At 31.9% G+C, this 19,756-nt stretch overlaps 2 protein-coding genes across 2 annotated transcripts; both read right to left on the bottom strand.

Annotated features, from left to right (window-relative positions):
• Nucleotides 1-5,892: 5,892 nt before the first annotated feature.
• LOC107844853 lies at nucleotides 5,893-9,261 on the bottom strand. The gene is made up of 2 exons (XM_016689196.2): nucleotides 8,164-9,261; nucleotides 5,893-7,786 (listed from the first exon to the last, which is right to left on the bottom strand). The coding sequence occupies exons 1-2, from the start codon at nucleotides 9,248-9,250 to the stop codon at nucleotides 7,434-7,436; spliced, it is 1,440 nt and encodes a 479-aa protein (XP_016544682.1). The 5' UTR covers nucleotides 9,251-9,261; the 3' UTR covers nucleotides 5,893-7,433.
• On the bottom strand, nucleotides 6,821-7,240 carry LOC107844304. The gene has a single exon (XM_016688751.2). It carries the CDS (start codon nucleotides 7,238-7,240, stop codon nucleotides 6,821-6,823), a length of 420 nt encoding a protein of 139 aa, XP_016544237.2.
• Nucleotides 9,262-19,756: the final 10,495 nt, after the last annotated feature.

Below are 19,756 nucleotides of genomic sequence, written 5' to 3' on the forward strand. Positions count from 1 at the left end.
AGTGGTCCCCCCCCCTCCCCGACACCTACGGAGTAGGTATGAACCGGGTCGTCCCACTATTTTAAAGATATTCTAAATATTATATATCTTTTGTTTTAAAGTATTCAATTAAATTTTTTTTTATAAGGTTTTCTATTAATCTTATTTCTTCTATTTCTTGTTTCCAATATTTTAGATATTCGTAGTTTATCATTTTATTCCAAAGTAAATGTATAATAATCTATTCTATTTGTACTATATTTAATATCTTGTTTGAGGCTATTTATGCTACTAACTATTTCTTCTTGTTCTCTTTTTAATGAATTTATTAATCTATCTAAACTTTTATCTTTGTTTTTTCTAGATTTTTTAAGGTTTCATCTATCCATTTTAATTTTTCTATTAGATTTTTCATTATTTCTCTAATTTGTTTTCTATAATTAATTTCTTTATGTAGGTCTTCTTGGTTTGCTCTAATTTTCTTAATATATCTTGACATTTTTAGTCTGTATAATATCTATCTGAATCTAAATAATATTGTTGTTCATAATATATGTGTAAGTTTTCTATACTGTTTAATAATTCTTCCTCTTTATAATCTTATAATTTTTTCCATATTATTTTCTTTATATCCATAATTTCTATATCTCTAAGTATATATAAAACAAGTATTTTAATATCGTCTGTCATTTAGGCTTGATTAAATGCTTTTTCATAATATTTTTCTGTTGTTTGTTTTAGTCTAAGTAGTTCTTGCATATTTTCATTAAAGAATTCTATATATTTTACATCTTTAATTTCCATGTATTTGTCTAAATTTGCTTTATTTGTTTTTCTACTTATTGTATGTTTCTCATATCTTTTTTCAAAAATTCTAAATATACATAATTTATCATAGTTAGTGTGTGGGTTTGGCATGTAAGTATTTATAAGAGTAGTTTGGTAGGTGTGGTATATAATTAATTCTAGTCATAAAATATCTATCAAATATTTTTTCCAATATGCTTTTTCTTATATTCACTATTTCTATATCCTTAAGTACATTTAAAACGAGTATTTTAAATTTATCTACCATTTCGTCAGATAAATAATTATCCATTTTTCATAAAATTGCTATTTTAAAAATTTTCCCTTCAATCATGCACATAACAAAATATGATCACTTTAGATTGCTATATACTAGATTATTCTTAAATAACATATTTTTCGATCACTATTAGCATGGTAATCTGGATACTTTTCCCTTAAATAGCGCCTCTACTTTGGTTACTCCCCTATCACGGCTTTCTTGCCTCACCGGTTTCACCTTTAGGATGACATAGTTCTGAGGAATTTTTCTTCTTTTCCACTTTGCTAATTAACTTCTTAACATGCTATTTTTTGAATAATTCTACTACAAAGCAAGTAACATGAACTTATTTTATCATATCATGATTGTTAGGAATTTATGAATTTAGCTATTCATAATAGTAAATGAATATACCTGTTCTGGTAGTGTTAATAATTCTAAGCTTTGTTCCTCCATAGATTTTTCCTTTGAAATATACCTGCTTTTTAATAATTAAGCAAAATATTTGTTGTAGGCGAGAGAGAGTTTTTTGCTTCAACGTATGAAGACTTGCCTTGCAATGCCTTTGGTTCATCTTATTTATAGACTAAAACTTTACAAGAGTATTCCTATTTTTACACATTTCTAAAAAGTCTTTTAAAAAATTATCTACCTAATCTACTTTACTTTACAAAAGTCTTCTAATAAGACAAAAGTTATTAATTCCTAGACTAATAATAGTCAAAAACCTATACAAAAGATTCCAATAATTTATGTAAAGCAAATTGTGAAAGTTTACATGTCGCTTTCACAATTTAATAGCTTGTCTTCTATTATTACTCCGTTAATATCTTCTCTTTGTCGTATCTGCTGCTTTTCCATATCTCCATTATTGCTTCTTATCTTATATCTTCCAGTTGGTGTTCTTATCTTCTTGGTTGATTTTTCTTCTATTCTAGCTGAACTTCTGGAATATCATTATCTCCTCCATTACCTTTTGAACATTTATGATCTGGATATTTATGTCCAATTCTCTTGCAATATCTGATTAACAATTCTTCTAAAATAAATTTTTCTCTGATAGCTCTGGCGATAGGTTCTGTCTCTGGTTTGAGCAACGTCAGAATCCATTGCCTAATAGTTTCCATATCTATTTCTCGTAATTCCTTTGAATTTGAATATATTAGTACATGATTTCTTGAATAATAACTCCATATGGGATTTTGGTTGCGGTATGTGTTTGCTAGCTCTTGCAAAATTGTAGATAGTCCGATAATCCTCTTATTCGCATAAAATTTTGGTATCTCAATTCTAGGTATTTCTGGTTGTAGAATAATATCTTGTGGTATAATCATATCTCGTGTCATTCCTATCTTTACAACTTGTATGGGTTTTTTAACTTCATTATATAATATCTCTGCTGGTGTCGTGTAAATTTTTTTAAAAAATAGCGTACCTTTGGTTATTCTTTTAAAAATGCGAAATGCTTCATATATTTCCGGTATAGTGGATATCTCATTTCTGTCAGAGGTATATACAGTACTGAGTAGTCCATATTCATAACAAGTTTTAACTAGACTTGATTTGGTGTTAGGTAAAGCAATTAGCTTATTGTATCCGGTCAATCTTTAGGTTATATAGTTTATATCTGGTTAGCTGAAACGTTTAAGATTTTCTTTTTCTAACTAAGTTTTGTTGAAGTATTGTGAATTCTTTATTGTTGGTTCTTCAAATCAATCCAAGTTGTTTATTGTTAATTTGTATAGTTCTTTGAAAATAATCTCCATATATGTTGTTTGGTATCTGATTTGTGAACTCTTTAATGTTTAGTAAGTTCTGTTATTGTGATTTTCTTATACTCTTTCTAGATCTGAACATGCAAGTGAATCTATGGTTTAATTGTTGTTGAATTTGTTGTTAATGTGATTTTCTCCTCTTTCTGTGAGTTTTTAAATATAAATTTTAGCGTGCAATTGAAAGCTATGAATTTTATTGTTTAATTTTTTGTAGATGTTGATAATAATCTTCTTATTTTGTCAGTTAGTATTTGATTTCATAGTATTTATAAGGTCTGGTATGCTCTCCTGTACTTGTGAATTCTTTCCTCTTTAATTCGAACATGTAAGTGAAATTGGACATCTGATGCAGATGAGCTGAGAAAAATATACAATCAACCAAAAATTATTGATTAGTATAAGATTTTGAGCTATATTATGAATTTAATGGTATCTTCTTACTCCTATAATCTTGTTATTGATTGCATGGCATATATTAAGGCGTATCTACTAATAATGATATACCTTGCTTCACATTTGTTCCTTGATTTGTTTAGCTTTTAATAACACTGTTAACTGATAGTAAAATCCTTCTCTTAGAGTATGAGCAGTCCTAAAATCTGCAATAGACCCTCACTGGTACTCTTTTTTTTTCTGTTTATAAGTATGGTGCAAAGCAGCTAATTCTTTTGGTTTGTCTTTCCTTCTTGGTAATTTATTGAATTATGTTTTCATCTTTTCTGAAATTCTTCTGAACTATTGGATATTTGTTATAGTTTACTGGATATGATATGTTTTCGTTCAAGCTCTTGTGAATCCACTCCTTCTTGATGATTTTGTTGAAGATGGAGAGGCTAATTGCTTAAATGACTCTCCAGGTAAACAATAAGTTGCCTGTGTTTTTTGTCTAAATTTGGTTACTCTAGATCGTGATTTATAGATACTATTCTATTTCTTTGTCTGTAGAAGATGAGCAAACTGATCTTGAATTTGAACATTTGAGCAAGGATTTTAATTGAGCTTACAACCATCTTAAAGATATTGACCCATTTGCGGCCACAGAATTAATCCAAATAATGGCAGAAAGGTGTGGGTATGTTTTGCTTCATATGACTTATAATTTTATTTGCATGATGCTTTTAGTTGAAACCTTTCGGCCGGATATGTTGATTTGACTATCTAACAAGAACTTGATTCTTTATTCTAAGACATAACAACTACAAATCCATTGATAACACAATTGGGTTTGATTTTGCACATTGCTTCAACTTGCAAGCTACGCACCCACATGTTAATATGTAATAGCTTCATGTGTAATTTTGCATTGTTGATTTTGTTGTTAGGACTGAGTTCATTTGTACTGAGGATTTCTGTGTCCTGGAAATATATCTTGAGCTGTTATTATGATTTCTGATCTTTGAACCTATATATTCAGACTTCAATGTTGTTATGGCAATGCTTTGTTTGTTTAAACTGATTATTAATAGTGACAGTGTGTTAAAACTAATTATTTTTATCCTACAAAATATGCAGGCTCTACTGTGGAATGTGAAAGTAATAATGCTTTATGTAGACTTATGCGTCCTATCTATTATATAGATGCTACGGTTGATGTATCTATTACCAAAAGCTGTAGAACAACCAGTACCTTAGACTGTATTCACGATTCGGTGTTAGTCCAAGCAAACTTCTTCAAGAGAGGACTGTAGAGGTGTGTGCTTCTTGTTCGCTTATTGATTTTACTTATTTAAATTTGTATTAAGTGTATTGATTTCTATTGATAGTAACATTTGCAGTTTGCAAATAGTATAGATACTATGTATTATTTTGGAGTTTGTCATTAGGTGTATAGCTAGCTGATCTGTTGCCCATTGTTGATGTGATGTAGATTTGGGACAATTTGCAATTATCTTAAAAACTAAAAGTAAATTGATTAATGGTAAGAACTATGTCTTAGTGAAACTTGGTCATATTTGCTAGATATCTCGGATATAATGTGTGTTATTTGAACTTGGATTCATTGACGATATCAGATTGTAGAGCATATAGTCATTTGTTAGTTCAGATTATAAGTGTCTTTTAATAAGATACATATGTTTTACCAAATATAAAATGTACACTCTCTTACTTAATATATTATTATGTAGCTTTAGCCAGTAAAATGTTATAGATTTAGCCCTTGACTGAAAAATAATTTTTATTTATTGGAATTCAATTAAATCAGAATATGACTTCATATGCGATAGAGTAAGCAAATTCAAGGATAATTTTTCCGTAGTATTATGTATTGCCATGTCTTAATCCTTGTAGATGGTAATATCCCATTTGCACATTAAGTGTTTTCATTTAAACATGTTGAATGTAAATAAGACTTCAAGGATAGCGTGCAAAAAAGTTCAATCACATTGTTTATTATTTCATTTTAATTTTGAGGTAAAGTTTCCTGTCTAATGGAAATACTGGTTATGTAGTTAAAGATTCTAATGCTATATGAAAGTGTTTGCGTTATTTGTTAGAAATTGCTCGTGCTTTGAAAAATTAAAGATGCCATTGTTTGTTACGTATTCAGCTCTATGTGAATCACTTCTTGCCTGCTAATTACTATTTGTTCTTTTTTACAATTGATTATATCATATTGTTATCTTTCGAGTCAACAGTTAAAAATGGGTCAGCAATTTTTGGAGTACTTCACATTTTCATAAAGTATAGCTGGCTACTTGAAGGAAGAATTACTTATCATCAGTTACGCAGGTAAATTGTAGTTCGATTAATTTAACTTTTGTCAATTTAGTTTTTGGGTATCATTCATAAGATTATATCTTGCACGATGGCATAAACACATGTATCTCTGTATTCTAGATGCCCTTTCTAGTTTGATATGTAAAAAGAAATAAAACCCTCATAAATATTCAATCACAAGAAGAAATCCTACATCCTATACATTTGTTTTGAGTCGAGGTCTAGGAAGTAGACTGTGTACCTTACAAAGAAAGTTAATGTTTGCGTACATACATCCTATCCTTCCTAGACCCCACTTGTGGAATTACTTATAAAGTCTATAATTTGTTTCGATGTAAAAATAATCTCTGATTCTATAAAAAAATTTATTTTAATACTTGAATAAAACGTACAAAGAGAATAAACGAAAAGGCTAAACAGTCATAAAATACTTACATAATAAATAACTTCTGTTATATACTTACTATAGTAAAAAATAACTTTTATTATCTATATGACTGATTAAAAAAGCTAAGTCTAACCCTCAACAAATTGATGATATAGTTGACCCTGTTATGCCCTTTGGATCAGATTAGCTTTGTTCTACACTCAAATTACGGTAAACTTCTTTGAACACTACATTAGTTGCTTCCTTTGAAACTTGTCCGTCATCATCATAAGTCACAATCTTTTATCCTTGTCTTCATGTCACCCGTGATAGTGCAACATATAACTGGCCATGTGTGAACACTGCTTTCTTCAAATATAGCCCAACCTGAGATAAAGAATGTCCTTGGCTCTTATTGATAGTCATGGCAAATGATACAACTATTGGAAACTGTCTTCTTTGAAACTTAAAGGGTATTCTTAAATCAGATAGAGTCAGTGACATTCTAGGTATGAAAACCTTTTGTCCAATCATATGTCCTGATAAGACTTTTGCCTCGATAACCCAATTTCCAATTCTTGTGATAATTAATCTTGTTCCATTACAAAGCCCTGAAAATTGATCTATATTTCTCAATAACATTACGGGTACACCAACTTTTAAAGTGATGGCATGATTTGGTATTCCGGAGCATTTTATAGTATTTAGGAATTCAGGAGTATGTACTTGTTCCAATTCTGTAAATGTATCTTCTGAAAGACATATTGTATTTGAACTGAAGAAGGTTGTTCCTTCACGTTGATTGAGTGATACCATCTACTCATTGATTGATTCTACCATGTCAAGAGTAAGAGCAAGAATTGCTCTTTTCTGAAGGTATGTTACATTACTGCAATGTTAATAAAAATCTGGTTATGTACTGTTGACAATGGCAGAAATAGGATCTCCACAATCACTAATAAGAACATCATTATGTATAGGAACTTTTCCAATTCCATCAACAAAATTACCAATCATTCCATCTCCAACTGCTAAAATCCAATCAGCAAATTCTGTCTGATCATTCAAATCTGATTCATGATTACCTTCTAACTTCATATTCTTTGTTAGCTTTAGTAAATGACAGTCAACCCACAAATATGAAGAATAGAGGGTAGCATTTACAATATCTTGTCTGTTACCTTTCGTAATGACCGGTAGAATTTGTCTAAAGTCACCGCCAAGATCAATTTTTTTACCTCCAAATGGCTGATCTAAATTAGACACATCTTCAAATCTAAGAATATCTCCTAAAGTTTTGTCAAGAGCTTCAAAATAATATCTATGCATCATTGGTGCCTCCTACCAAATAATTAACTTTGTCTTCACAATCAAACTTGCAAGAGGACTGCCCTACTTTATATTACATGTATAATCTTCAGTCGCATGAGTGAGATAGCAAATCTTGAATGTGTTGTTCGACCTCCAGGTAATAAAAGTGATGCAATCCCGCTTAACGCAACTTTAAGACTATGTCTCCTTTAGATCATACTGCTGAAGATAAAGTCCTCCAAATAAAAGTCTTCCCAGTTCCTCCATGACCATATAAAAAGAAAAAATCTCCTTTGTTGCACTTCACTGACGTTATGATTCTTTCATAAACTGACCTTTGCTCCTCCGTTAATCTATTTAGAAGATCTTCATGTCCATCAAACAAAGAGCTTTTATTGTAACGTAGTTCCTCAAGGATTAGTCTATTGATAACATCAACTTGTTCTGCATTATTAGTTGGTTTTGGCATTGTTGGGAAATGTTGCAAACTACTTCCACAATCTTTTAATAATTTTTCCAACTTTTGCAGACAACAATTTTTAAGTTCATCATTTGTTAGCTGAACACCTATGGAAAAAAGGTTATTCACTGATAAATTTATATTTCATATAGAAATCTATCAATACTAAATGTACATCAATTATAAACCTGTTAATAACATTAGAGAATTGATTGTTGTGTTTTTCTCAAGGTTCACACAAATATTTGTTTTCTGTAAAAGAATGGAGAGGTTTTTTTTTTTTTTCTTGTTTTCTTTTTTTTTATAAAATGCTTTCATATAAACATTTTTTCAGTCACTTTATAGGAAAAATTTCAAATTTAGAGAATTTTTGGATCATTCAAATTTTTGGAATATAATTTAAAGAATTACACATGCAAAATAAGTATAATAACTTTTTAACAAATTTTTAATAAATATTATATGAAATGATAAATTCGTGTACCTGGATTGTCCAGCACTCGTCGTATTTCATGTAGGATATCGTCGGATAGTAAAAGCCATATAGCCTCCCAAACAAATTCTGGCCGAGACATTGAATTGGATAACAAAAGCATAACAAATAACTGCCTTAGATAAGACGACATTCCCCAGTTACTTGCCTCCTTTATTGCCTCCACATACTCTTTGTCATCATCTAATAAACCCAATGCGTAACATGCATCTCTAAATGTTAGATGAACTGTATTGTTCACTGTACGTAGATCTTCATAACACTTCGGACCTCTAATGATGTTCACCAACATTCTAAGATAATATAACTCTCCACTACCTGGTGGTACAAAAAATATTCTACCAATAGAAACTGAAGAATTATCTCTTTCTTTCCACTCTTTTAATTTTTTATTCCACACAAATTTTAGAGTTAATTCTTCATAAGTTAAATGTTTTGCTTTTTCATTTGACTTATTCGCTTCAAGCCAACTTAAAAATTGTGATTCTCTTACACTTGGTTTATTAACAACAACATCAATTGGATCATTATCAGAGAAAATAATAGGTTGTTCATTAGGTAGATGGAAAGAAAGCCTTTCAACAGAAGGTTCTCTATGGTGAATTGGAAATCCAAAAATTCTCCAAGCAGCTTCACACGGAGAAATATATCGACAATCATAATACATTTTAATTTCATCAACATTTATTAAATCTTTCTCATGCACACTTTGTGTAAAAGCTGCGGTTACACTATCATTTCCTTTATTTATGTACTTAAATAGGTATTTTATTGATTTTGCTTGATTGCACCATTCAACATTAATATGTGCACCGTACTTTAATAACAAATACCTATTATGTGGTACCACATACCTGTAATCCAAATGAATACCTTCTCTTTTGATAGTTCTACCATCCTTCCTTCTTTTATAAATCGAATATCCATCTTCATCAATTGTGGTCACCTGTACATACTTCTTTGGAAAGTGTTTTGAACATCGATCATTCTGCATGCATGGTGATGATATCCTAGCAAAATCATACGGTCTATGTATCATGAATTTTTCCACTGCCTTGTAATAATGAGGATCATCCATTTTGTCTGGTATTTCTGCGGAAATTTTTGATCTATATCTCTCACAGTTGGACATTTATTATGAAGAAACAACAATATGTGCACATGTGGTAACCCTCTCTTCTAGAATTTAATGGTATAAATTACTACATCAAATGTAATATATTATATGTAGTATCATAAATATAAATATTAAAATGTAACATTAAAACAATCATACTAAGCATGCTTATAGCATATATTTAAATAGTAAAATAATAAGTTTTTAATAATAATAATAATAATATTATTATCAAAAGTGAGTTTAATACCGATTTAACTACTCCAAATATTTTTCTCTTTCAAATCCTTTATTAGGTGGTCTAATTTGATTTTGAATACTCGCGACAAAATGTCGGACTGATTTTCTGGTTGTAAGCCTCTACTCTTTAAGAATCTAATAATTTATGGCCATTTTGGATTGCAAGTAAATGTGATATATAGATCTGGATATCTGGCCTATTTGCAAATTGCCATAGCATCTTGATAATTCTGAATCATATATCTTGCATCTCCGGTGAAGCTGGATGACAGAATAACCCTTTTACCATGAGAAGAAGGATCAATTTCTCCATGTAAAACTGCATCTTCTAATCCTTTGTACATAACACACAATTGCTTTTGATGAGTTCTAATATACTTCAACCTGGATGATTCAATCATTGTAAATGCATCTACCAAAAATTGTTGAAATAACCATTTTGAGTTCACAATTGTTAGTATTTCACCATTCCTTTCTTGAATTTTTTAAGAAAAAAATTCACGCATGCTAATGAATTTTCTACCTTGACTTAAATCATCTTTTCCATTTAAAACAATATCCTCTATATATCCATCTTCACCATATGAAAAAAGTAATGGCTATTGGAGCACCAAATAGGAAGCATTTAACTTATTTATTCATTGAAGCCATTTTGGGTTTCAACAACAATATCTCTATCACATTGCGGTACTTCAAAATCTCCAACCACCAAAGCAGAAACTTCTGAAGCAGTTGGCAAATTATATCTTCTTCCATCATAGTTTTGCTTTCCTATCAATCTGAGTCTAACATTGGTGTGAGAATCTTCTTGAAATCTATCTCTTACCATTCTAAATGATTTAGTCAAGACATTTTGATCATCAAGCATTTGTTTTAAATCTTGAACAATTTCAACATGATATTTGTTTATGCCTTCACCTCGACTACATAAGATTAGGAAATAAAATTATTTGAAATTATTTAATTATTTAGACTATTATTTAGTATATAAAATAAATAAAAAACAATTGAATACTAACCTCAGTGTGTGAATTCTATTTTGCACTTCATTTCCAGTATCATATATATATAATTGTGCAAATTTTGAAGTGGATCCTTTTGGGGGAAACAAACTTCCAATTTGATGGTAATTTTAGCCAAAGAGTCTGAATGTTTTTGGTCCTCTTGTTTGATTAATCAAAGCATCAACTTTTCCTCCCATTGATGTAAAGGAAAGCATGGAGTTATAATTTCTAATATTATCTTTGAAATGGTTACTTTTTGGACCTAAATAAATAACAGCTGGTGAATGAATGTGTATACTTGTTTATAATTATTATTCAAGTATGGTAAAAAGATTTTGTCACCTGATCCGAATAATAACTGTCTTAAAATTGGAGGAGGTTCTTTTGACTTTGGTAAGTATATTTTTCCATGAAGACAACATAAAGATAACTCTAGTCTTTTAGATTTTAACTTCTTGTTGATTCTTTCTTCATACCAGAAGTAACCACCACAATGTACACATTCAAAAATTGGATCTCCCATATCCCAGTAATCTATCAATCAGCTAATAAAGGTAAGATTGTTTTGAATTGTAAAATTTTCATGACATTTTATTACATATAAAAGATCACACCAAATTTTCATACCTTCGTTATCAATACATGTATCTTCTACATCACCCTCTATAAAATGAATTTAAGAATTATATTAATGACACTTAATAAATATAGAAAGTATGCTCGTGAAATTATTCTAATTTTTGTTATTATATACATACCTTTATAATCATCCACATTTACATCTATGTCATTATTTTCTGCACTTGTAATAAAGTACCATAAGTAAGGAATTGAACAAATTCACTTTACTTATTTAAATTAAATAAAAATATTGAAATTGAATATATTTATGTCTTAAACCATTATTAATTTAAAAAGATATACCTGAAAGATAATCATCAATATTGTCAGCATCAACTTCTATTCATATAAAAAAAAGTTCACATCAATAATGACCAATGCTCTTTATCGCTGTAATAAGTGAAGCATAGGAATTTTGACAATTTGAGAAATCTGTTATAGTTTGTTTTCCTTTCTTTTTTCTTAAATCATTCCCTTTGATAGGGGCAGATTTAAAAAGATCTGTAAAACATTTTTAAAAAAATCTTATCATAGTTATAAGTATTTAAAAAAATTATATAATGAACAACAACTATTGTTTAGAAAAGTATATCAATAATGTAATTATGTTTATGAATAATATAAATATAACAAATAAGATTTGTGAATGAATATTGATAAAAAGATTATACCATTGTTAGTAGAGGATATTTTAAGTCGTTTCTGAATCCGTATGCCTATTCTGTTCTTTCTTGCAAGTTTCTTTTCTTTGTCTATATCAAATTAAATGAAAACTGAATGTGGTATGAAAAGTTACAAAGAAAATTTGAAATAAAATAGCAGTTATATAATAATATGCCAAAGGAAAGATGAAACTTGGGCTAATAAAGAGTTGGTAAATTGCTAAAGAAAGAGATGATCAATAGATATGTACTGCTGCATTTATGCCACTTAGAAATGCAAATGTAGAAGGGTGGTTTTTAAAGTTTAATATGTAACTGCGGTATTTCTGTTGTAATGTAACTGTTATTTTTGAAATATGTTATTTAACCACTGTACATTTAAGTAATATTTTTAATATTTTTGATTGGTTATATATAGGATATGCCAAAGTGCTCTTATTTGGTGCTTTCTTTGTTTGATCGATTCATACTTATGGTGAGTTTTATTTAAGTTTAATCTTGGCTAAAAAAAGTTTATACTAGGAAATGATACAAAATTTGTTAAAGTGTTGAAAGTTTTAAAAATATAGAGATATTTAAAGGAATATTTGTAGAGACGGGGTGTCATGCCATGTTTTTATCTGCTAGATATTTAACCGACATTTTTTCGATTGCTTTTGCACTAAATATTTTGAAGTGCACTTTAACAACTGAAATAGTTAAATGTGAAAAATAGTGAGGAGCATACGGATATAGTTGTCTTTAACAATATACAGTTGCTTTTAAAATCAAATAATTACCCCATATATTTTTAGTTTTTAAATGTCTAGAAGACGGTGAGGAGCAACATGGCTTTAAAATTGTCTAAATTTGTTGCTGGAATCTCTTTTATGTTTTATGTTTGCCTAAACTTCACCGGAGCATACATTTAAGATTTTGTCTAAATTGTGGACTATTTAAAAAATTAACAGGTGCGTGTTTAAATCTCAAAAGTATTATATTTTTTGTGATCCTGAAAAAGGTTGTGACATAGAAATTGAAGAGTCTGCATGACTTGGATCTTAGGTGTTATGGGGTTTTCTTTGGGCTCATATTAGTAAGTGGGGTTTTGCTGTGGTAAAAGCAAAGGCTGAAACCTCCTATTGATTTTGTCAATATGTATGAGTATGTCTTCATCCTGAGTTAGCATTCTGTAGTGTTCTTTCCTCTCTCTATTTACTTTTTGATATTACAATAACTCAATATTAAACATCTGCAAATACAAAAGAATTATATGAAAGAATTTAGATCTTTCAATTGCCGTACCTTCAGGTTTTGTATAAGGAAGGTGGACCTTCATTATTGAGCAACGGAGCAGCATATGAAGTCAATTACAGTGATTCTGAAAGAGGTGAGGTTCATAATTTTTAATTGTGTAATATGGAAAGTCATTATACAAAGATGAATCTTTTGAGACATCAACTAATTGCTCCATATATTTTAGTTTGTAAATATTTGGATGACAGAGAGGAGCAACATGGCTTTAAAATTGTCCAGATTTATTGCTGGAATCTCTTCTAGATTTTATGTCTTCCTAAACTTCACAGGAGTGTACATTTAAGATTTTTGGCTATGTTGTGGACTCTTAAAAATATTAACAGGTGCTTGTTCGAATATCAAAAGTAGTATATATTTTGAGAATATGAAAAGGGTTGTGACATGAAAATTGAAGAGTATATGAGAGATCTTTAGTGTTGTACCTACGTTTTCTGTATTTATCATTTATTTTATCTTATTATCTAACTCATGATGAACCTTTTTCCTTTTGGTTAATCTATGTTTTGTACATTAGAACATAACTCTGATTTTGTAGCTTTCTTGGGTGGCTGAACATTGTTGTTAAAAGCTGTGATGATACCCCAATTCTAAAGCTATAAATGTGTTCTATTTTGTTTTGAAATGTTTGATTTGGTATGTAAAACAGCAGTAAATTACACTAACATCTTTTCCCAACATCAAAATATGGTGAATTCTTTCTCAATATGAACAACTTCAATTATAAATAGTAGTAGCGGCTTTGTTAAATAAGTGATGAGTAGTCAACCAAGATGCATCTTAGTCATTGCAGTAATAAAATAAAAATATTAATGTGTAATTTGAAATGAGATTTGCCCAAATTGTTGATAAATATATCATATTTGGTTATTATAGAAGTATACTGTTATCATAGCTACATGATCTATACAAAGATAATGTTGTGGTTTACACACTGATGTATGCAATCGGCGAGTTTTCAGTGAACCTTCATTATTTTTAATCATGAAAATCTTGGATACTGCTACTATTTGCAAAGTTATAAAAAAGCTTTCATAAACTACTAATTATTAAAAAGAAAAACTATGATAAGCTCATTTTGGGCTTTAGAAAACTTCCATAACAGTTGTCCTTTTCTAACATTTTAAGTTATTTATAATTTTTTTAAAACAATTTACTTTTGTTGTTCTACAGATATGAATGGGTGATATTTTTTTCTTGGAATACTGGACGAAGGATAATGTGAAGAGGTCTGATATATTTATTTTGGGCTCATATTAGTAAGTGGGATTTCTCTGTGGTGAAGCAAAAGCTGAAACCTCCTATTTATTTTGTCAATATGTATGAGTATGTCTTTATATCTCTTTTATTGCAGGCCATGCTTTCTGGTATATCTCCAACATAGATCGTTATATTAGCTAATGCTTATAATATCATAATATAGTGGAAATGACAATGCTTCATGGAAGTTACAATTGGACAGCAAGTTCAGATCTTATAATTGGTTAAAGTGAAACTTCTGGTGCACTGGTTAGTTCACCATAGAGTCAGAGATTGTCCCCAGTCAGTTTCTCAGGGTCAGCGTAACTGTCCTCCATCTTAGTCCGATCACCCAAAATAGTAGGGTACCTCATCCAGTACCACCAGTGGGCAACGCCCAAACAAACATTATGCTCTTTAGTCCCGACAGGATCATGAAAGTTCTCTTGATGTGGTCATGGTACGTTACAGATCTTTCATATACATGTTTATGGTTTGCAAGATCTAGAAGCTTCCTTGTCTTTTGTTACTACTTATATAGCAGTTGATTTTAAAGTCAGTCCCAAAATTCTAGTAAACCCTTTCTAAGTCTCTACCCAAGTAGGTAAATTCATCATAGTCCGGTGGGTATACAGGAACTGTCCAGTTATGGTATCTTAAAAAGTCACTTCAGCAGACTTAGTAGAATTAAAGATGATGTCATTCTCAGCACAGATTAGCTTCATTTCTATTATGACACAATCGACTGCAGAAAAAGAATTGTCCAATTTCAGTTTCCAAATGAACCTATCCTAGAGTAGAGGGGTAGTACTTCAGCATTGAAGGGTCAGCGTATTTCTTACCTAAGGATGAAAAAATGATTTCTAAGGGATGTGTCTATCACCTTGTCTGAGCCAGATATTCTAATTTAGAAACTCATAGTCTTGAATCATTCCTAGTAGTGAATGAATAATCAGATATTTTTCCCGAAGATCTTCCCAGAATTCTTCCTGAAAGAGAAATAAAGTTTGGCATTGACCTTTTTCCAGATACTCATCCCATAACTATTCTGCCATACCGAATAGCACCTGCAGAGCTCAGAGAATTAAAATAAAAGTTGAAGGATCTCTTAGACAAGGGATTCAGCAGACCCAGTGTGTACCCATGGGGTGCACCAGTTCTATTCGTGTGCAAAAAAGATAGTTCTCTCAGAATGTGCATAGACTACCGTTAGCTTAATAAGGTCATGGTAAAAAACAAGTATCCACTTCCAAAAATTGATGACTTGTATAACCAACGTTAGGGTGGCAGTTACTTTTCTAAGATAAACATCAGATCAGGCTATCATCAACTTTGAGTAAGAGAATATGACATCCTGAAGATAGCTTTCGAAACTCAGTATGGTCGATTTGAATTCTTAGTCATGTCTTTTGGGCTTAACATTGCCCCAAAATCTTTCATGGACTTGCTGAACCGCGTGTGCAAGCAGTACTTGGACATGTTTGTCATAACATTCATAGATGACATCTTTGTCTATTCCGCAGTGAGCGTGATCATGCAATCATCTCAGAATAGTATTGCAGATCCTTAGAAATCATTAGTTATTAACCAAATTCAGTAAGTGCAAATGTTGGCTAAGATCAGTAGCATTCCATAGCCATATATTTTCCGATTATGGAATTAGAGTTGATCCCCAAAAGACCAAAGCAGTGAGAAACTGGCCCATTAGATATCAAGAGTTTCTTGTGTTTGGCTGGCTACTACAAATGGTTTATTGAGGGATATTTGTCTATTACATTGCCTATGTCTAGATTGACTCAGAGAAAAGTCAAATTCCAGTGGTTAGATTCTTGCGAAAAGAGTTTTCAGGAGTTGAAGACTCGACTCACCTCAACCCTAGTTTTGGATCTCCTAGATGGTTTAGGTGATTTTGTGGTGTACTGTGATGCATATAGAGTAGGTTTGGGTTGTGTCCTCATGCAGCATGGTAAGGTTATAGCCTACGCCTCCAGATAGCTTAAACCTTATGAGAAGAACTATTCGACTAATAATTTTGAGTTAGTAGTGGTAGTGTTTGCCTCAAAGATTTAGAGGCACTATTTTTATGTGGTGCATGTTGATTGTTCACAGACCATAAGAGACTTCAATAGGTGTTCTCTCAGAAAGATCTCAACCTATGTTAGATAAGGTGGTTGGAGTTGTTGAAAGACTATGACCTGAGTGTCCTTTATTATCCAGGCAAGGCCAATATAGTGGATGATTCTCTCAGTAGACTGTCTATGGGTAGTGTTACTCATGTTGTGGACAGTAAGAAGAAGTTAGCCCAGGAAGTTCATCAGTTAGCCTGACTTGGTGTTCACCTAGTCGATTTAGCAGAAGGTAGTCTTTGGGCACATAGGAGTTCATAATCATCTCTAGTTTCCAAAGGGAAGGAGAGATAAGATAGGGATCCGAGTTTACTCAAGTTGAAAGAGTCAGTCAGAGATCAGAAAGTAGAGGTTTTCTCCCAAGAAGGAGATGGTGTTCTGCGTTGTTAAGGCCATCTGTGTGTACCTAGTGTTGATGACTTAAGATAGTGAAATCTTGTAGAAGAGCATGGTGCGCGTTACTCGATTCACCCAAGGGCCACTAACATGTACTACGATTTATGGGAGATCTATTGGTGGAGTGGAATAAAGAGAGATATCACAAAGTTTGTGGCTAAGTGCTCAACAAACCATTAGGTTAAGATCGATCATCAGAAGCATTGTAGGTCCATGCAGGAGTGTAGTATTCCTACTTTGAAGTAGGAAGAAGTGAACATGGACTTTGTGATGGGTTTGCCTCGTACTCGTCGTCAGCATGATTCAGTTTGGTTCATTGCAGGCAGGATGACCCAATCAGCTCATTTTCTTCTAGTTCATACCTCTTATTAAGCCGTGGATTATGCCATACTCTATATCAATGAGTTGGTCAGAATTCACGGTGTTCCATTGTCACTTATCTCAGATAGAGTTACCTAGTTCACCTTTCATTTTTGGAAAGCATTCCTGAAGGATCTTGGTACCCGAGTTCACCTCAGTATAACCTTTCTTCCTCAGATAGATGGTCAAGTAGAGAGGACAATTCAAACTTTAGAAGATATGCTAAGTGCGTGTACAATTGACTTTAAAGGTAGTTGGGATAACCACTAGCCTTTGATTGAATTTGCATACAAAAATAGCTATCATTCCAGTATTTAGATGGCTTTATTTGAAGCTCTCTACGGTAAGAGATGCAGATCTCCAATTGGTTGGTTCTAAGTTGGCGAGGCCACTGTAGTAGGGCCTTACATGGTATTAGATAACTTGGAAAAAGTACAATTGATCAGAGAAAGGCTCAAGACAGCTCAGAGCTATTAGAAGTCATACGCAGATATGCGAACAAAGGATCTCGAGTTTGATATTGGTGACTTATTGTATTTGAAAATCTCTCCCATAAAGGGAGTAAATAGGTTCGACAATAAAGGAAAACTTAGTCCCCGTTATGTCGGTCCCTTCAAATTCTCAGTTGCTTTGGCAAAGTAGCTTACGAGCTCGAGTTTCCTTCAGATCTATTTTTAGTCCACCCAGTGTTCTATGTCTTCTTGCTTAAGAAGTGCATAGGTGACCCAACATTCGTAGTACCTACATAGGTCCTAGAAATTCATAATGATCTTTCTTTCGAAGAGGTTCTAGTTCAGATCCTCGATCAACAGATTCGTAGGCTGAGGAACAAAGAAGTTCCCTTCGTCAAAGTTCTTTGGCAGAATCAGTCTGTTGAGGGAGATACTTGGGAAGAAGAAGCAGATATGTGGACCAAGTATTCTCACCTCTTATCTGCAAACTCAGATTCAGCTTAAGTTAACAGTGTTCCTTAGCTTTACTTAGCTTCATGTTCAGATTTAATTTTTTCGAACTTGGTATCTATTACCATCGCATATTTAGTCATGCATTCATCATTTTAGACATGAACTCATGCATCAGATATGCATGCTCAACATGAAATTACAATTTATCAGTAATGTCGATCATGTAACTATGTTTTAGATGTCCATGCTCAGTGACTAAGTTTAGTTTATCTGTGTCCTCAACATAGTCAGTCTCATTCGAGGAAGAATGTTCCCAAGGGTGAGATATTGTAAGATCCCACAAAAATCGTAAGCTTAACTCGGCCTTTAAAGGTTATTGAGGGGTACCATAGTTAGAAAATTTCATCTAGGTATTAGAACTTAGACCTTTCTATGACCTTCGAACTTCAGTGAATTTATTTATGAACTTCTCGACCTCAGAAAGTTAATTTCTAAGTTAAGTCATATTTAGGGATGAAAATAGCATGTCTCAGGTAAGTTTCCATTTTTTTAGACAAGTATTGGATCAAATACAAATTTCAGAAATAGTAGCTCACTTCGATTAGACCGCATCGTGGTGAGTATAACGATGGTCCATCCATCGCATCACGATGAAAGCCATTTTAGAATTTGGAAAATTCTAGTAGCTCACTAAAATTAGGCCGTGTAGCAGTGGGGCTCAAATCAGAAAATGTTACGATCCGGTAGCTCATCGTAATTGGGCAGCGTCGCGGTGAGAATAACGATGGACACTTTACCGCATCACGGTAAGGCTTTAATACCCATTCCAGTTATGGGATTTTAAATACCAAGGGCATCTTTGACATTTCCCATTAACTAGGTCCACCTAAAACATGAAATTAATTCCCATATGACCTAAACATATCATTATTCACTCAATTGTTCCCTAATTTCATTATCCTCCCTCAAAAGCAAGCCCTAATTTAAAAAATTCAAGAACGAGGCTCAGGAATTCCTTCAAGAACCTTCAAGGATTAACATTCTAAGGTATGCTAGGTGTTTATTCATGGGTACCTTTCATCCATGAGGCCCAAGAATCTCTCTCAAAATACAAATATTGAATATTTATGAGTTTTCATAAGTTACTTGAATTGAATTTCATGTTTATGTTGTTGTTTAATTTTCTGATTCATGTCATAAACTATTAAATATAAGAATTCATTTTGTTATGTGATGGTTTACATGATGTTCATAATAAACCCTTTAATTTGCAAGTTCATGGATATAGCCGTGGTAATAGGATCTATTGATTACTGTGTGGCCAAAGCATGCTCCCCATATGTTTGACAAAATGCCTATGTGGATGAAATAGTGCCATTATAGTATGTTGACATGGAATTCCTATTAATGTACAAGTTCATGACTTTCAAATGCTTGATAAAATGCCTAAATGATTATATTGTGAGTTGTTGTCTATTGCCAAGTATGCAAGCATTGTCATGTCTCATCACTACTCATGCTATCGAGTCCTGCGGGTATTTAATACCCGAAACCTTAGCTGTGTGCCTATAGCCAGTGTCTGTCACAGAGTAATCTCAGTCTTATCACGATCAGTTGAACT

This window comes from Capsicum annuum, chromosome 9 (assembly GCF_002878395.1).
Source record: "Capsicum annuum cultivar UCD-10X-F1 chromosome 9, UCD10Xv1.1, whole genome shotgun sequence".
NCBI lineage: Eukaryota > Viridiplantae > Streptophyta > Magnoliopsida > Solanales > Solanaceae > Capsicum > Capsicum annuum.